We start from the raw sequence: 3,510 nt of genomic DNA, 5'->3' as shown, positions 1-3,510 counted from the left end.
ACCGCAACTCCCACTGCAAAGCAACCCCACACACAAGCGTAGTCAAGCCTCATTCGATTTACGCCACAGAATTGAAGAAAGTTGTAGAACACTTTACGTGGATCTGAGCAGCCCGTCCGCACGTAAGTAGAAGCATAGTTCCCAACCACAGACATACCACGCCACAGCCAGAGCGCATGCAATCAGAGAATATCGGTGAGGAAGAACACCTATATTCTCCTCCTGATGATTTTCTTTATGGCGAATAAAATAACTAAAAGCGGGGCACGTATGCTTGTAAAGTAGAGCATGCCCTGGGTTCAGCAGTACGATCGGCTGCAGCCATTGTTGCGGCGTCGGCCCTCGCTGGGGTTTGTTTCGTCAAAGGCCACCAGTCAAGAACTTTCCGTTGCGTGCAGAAACTATGTTTAAAGAATTAAAACTATTTAAAGGGCTTTCTAGTTGAACTTTGTAAATTCGAGCGACGTTGCAAAAGCATTGCTTCCCGCATATGAGCACTGCTGGTGCCGCTGTTGGTGTGACCAGCGGCCGCTGAAGAGAAGACAGGGCACGCGCGCTGCGGTTCTCCTAATCTTTTTACATTTCATCATGGGTGAGTTGTACTAACCTGTGACGGTGATCCTATTGGGTGCAGTTAACAAACCGCGTGAGCGTGTTAGCAAGAGCAGGTCAGCAACATCTCCACCCTCCACACCCAGACACGATTTTTCATTATCTGTGTTGCATGTGTTGCATTGGCAGTAGAGACCGCATTTTGTAACATTATCACCAGACCTGCATGCCTGCGTTGCGTTACATAGGGGAGGAGGTGGCTTGGGGCTCAGGCGGGGCCACAGGCCGCTTTCAGGAAGTACTGCTGAGTGGGGGCAGCAAAGTGCTGCAGCAGGCGACAGAATTCCTAGGGGAGGGACCCAAGCCTTTGCGTTTCCTTTGTTTTGTTGGTAAGATACACACATACGACCTCTGCTACACTTGATTTGCAGGCGTTACAAACCAGAGAAACATAACTCCCGAACCATAACGTGGAGCACAGTCCTGTTGTTCTGCTCCGCAACGACATATTGTACTAAGTAGTACATAATGCACAATTATGCGCTGTTTTTAGTGTCCATGGGTTGCGTGGAATTCATTTGTAGGGGGCCTCATGACAGTCCTAACCTCTGGCCTAGCCTGCATTAACATTTTCTCGTTTCTTTCGGAGCCCTCGAACTACATCCTGCAGCTGTACCTGATGTAAGCAACACTATAAGTTCTGCTTAGCTGTACTTCTCGGTAGTGCCCTATGCTGTAACGGGATCCCTGCATACAACCTGATTTTTGCATCCGAGAATTGTCCTGTATTTTGGTACTAAGAATAGCGGCGGTTATTTTGTCAACAGTAACCGTGTATGCAAGTGACAAAGCGCAGGCCTGCTAACGCCTTAGAAATTCTTGAACTCAGCAACAGGGCTGACGCCATGCTATATTGCGCGATTTGGATCTGTTCTATTGCGACTGCAGTTTGTTCGGGATGCTGACGATGGCCGTTGAGGCCAAAGACATTCCGCCTTTGGAAAGGATGAGGCCCTGCTTCTTTTCCTGGTTCCGATTCCTTACTGTTCCAGGAGGGAAGGGCTGCTTTTATATTTTTTACGGTTAGGTTTCGTTGCCCTGTGTGCCACTTGTTGAATCATATGGCGAACGGTGCATGGCTCCTGGTCTTTTGTTGCGTAGCGTACGTCTTTCCATCGTTAGACCAGCGGCGCATATGTTAAGTTGTACTTCATACTATATTGTTCCTGGGTTTGTTACTACAAGTGTGAGCCATTTTGTCGAGCCAAGGAAGAGTCACCCTTCCTTTGTTGCGATTTATTCCTGTGCTGATTGCCAAAAACCGAAACGCCCTCAGCTGTGAGGTTTTGCGGGCGTTGTGTTGAGTGACTTTAGGATCGTTGTCTCTGTCCTTGTGGAGAAGCTCTTTCGTCCTAGCCCTTGTCGGTGGGTAGCCACCCCTAGCTGCTGTTTTGTTCGCCTTTGCCCTGCTGGATGCATCTTGGCCACTCTCCTTTTGAACTCATCAATTGGCGTCGGTGACGCACGTATTTGGACCTTCTGCGTTGCAGGCATATACACAGCCAGCATGGGTGTTGTATGCATTCTCGTACACTTTGGTATGCGACAAGAGCTGCAACAACACGGGATAAGCGTATCGGTAAGTCATCATTCTATGCTGATCACTTGAACATGAGGACACGCCATTTGCAAACGCCGGCCGCTGCCACTCATGTTTTTTTTTTGTTTTCCCTCCGTCCTCTGCCCTCCCGACGCGTTTACTGATTTATGGCTGTCTATTTGTTGCTGTCCGTTTCGTATTACTGACCTATTTGTTGTTACCAATTCTTTGGCGTGCAGTTCTCGCATTTCGCATGCCCTTATTTGTTTTGTTTTGTTCTTGGTTACGGTTGCTACCGTTGCTAATTATTGGACACGCTATGGTTTGCCCTCGGCGTTTTGATTATTTTCTACGTGTTCCCAGGAGGGCCCCGGAGATGAGGCACCCTTGGGCCGGCCCATTGGACCCGACCAAATCACCCCACCGGCCTTTTAAGATGCGAGCTGGTGGTGCTATTTTTTTTAAAAAAGACGAAATGCAGTGGAATACTAAACATATATCGCAACGAATTGTAACAACTGCACTCCTAAATCCTTCGTTTGAACTTCCAACACCCTATCCTCAACTGTTGGCGACAGGCTCTAAGTGCTCGGGCGAAGAAACGCGTTGTGCACGTTGAAGGAATTGGGTTTGAGCTCGTTTCGACGTACCGTTGCACTGTGTAGAGTCTAGAGTAGGGACTGAGGTTGATAGTTTGAACAAAGCGTAATATTTGTTAATATTTGTTTGGACTTGGTATTCACAACTAAGCTAGGACTTGACTCGTCTCAGTAGGTGGGGCGCTTGGTGAGTGTAGTGAAATGATGCACTCCCCAGTTGCCTGCCATGTTACCGCCAAACTGTTGCAACAATGCGGTTATCGAATGAGGAAACCTTTGGGCTGGGCAGAGGTCCGGCTTCGTTTTGCATGCTTTGGGGTTGGAGGAGCTTCTGGTGTCTGTGACTCGAGGCGAGCATTGGATGTAGTAGGGCTTGGGTTTAGGTGGGCGTACTTTCTGTGTAGTGCGAGTGCCTTGTTGCCTGGGAAATAAATGCAAAGTGAAGTGAGTATAGATGCGTACTGACCATTCACGGTGCTGCCTCTTTCCACAGGAAGTGGCGCATATGCACTTGCTATTTCGAAACGCTTGGGAATGCGCTTTCTGTAGAACAATGGAGTCAAATATGCATACAGTAGGAATATATAAGTCTTGCCTACTAGTGATCTATTTGTGCGTCGCGACACACAGGCCCCGAACCGCCTGTTCACCGTCTCATCGGAAGGCGCAGATGTCCTGCAGATGACGTTGGGAGGCAATGAACATCTCTAGCAGTGGCTAGTATGTTAAAAGGTTTCCAATTGAATGTAATAGACAGGA

The 3,510-nt window shown here is 48.3% G+C and overlaps 1 protein-coding gene across 1 annotated transcript; it reads left to right on the top strand.

Annotated features, from left to right (window-relative positions):
• Nucleotides 1–588: 588 nt before the first annotated feature.
• Nucleotides 589–2,587, top strand: EAH_00050230 (hypothetical protein, conserved; the record flags this gene model as incomplete). Its single annotated transcript, XM_013391298.1, has 7 exons — nucleotides 589–592; nucleotides 801–941; nucleotides 1,137–1,233; nucleotides 1,501–1,634; nucleotides 1,927–1,977; nucleotides 2,103–2,191; nucleotides 2,516–2,587. 7 exons carry the CDS (start codon nucleotides 589–591, stop codon nucleotides 2,585–2,587), a joined length of 588 nt encoding a protein of 195 aa, XP_013246752.1.
• Nucleotides 2,588–3,510: the final 923 nt, after the last annotated feature.

The sequence above is a fragment of the Eimeria acervulina genome, genomic scaffold (assembly GCF_000499425.1).
Source record: "Eimeria acervulina Houghton genomic scaffold, Eah_scaff834, whole genome shotgun sequence".
NCBI lineage: Eukaryota > Apicomplexa > Conoidasida > Eucoccidiorida > Eimeriidae > Eimeria > Eimeria acervulina.
Note: the sequence above shows the minus strand (reverse complement) of the source record. Positions and strands in the feature narration are given on the sequence as shown.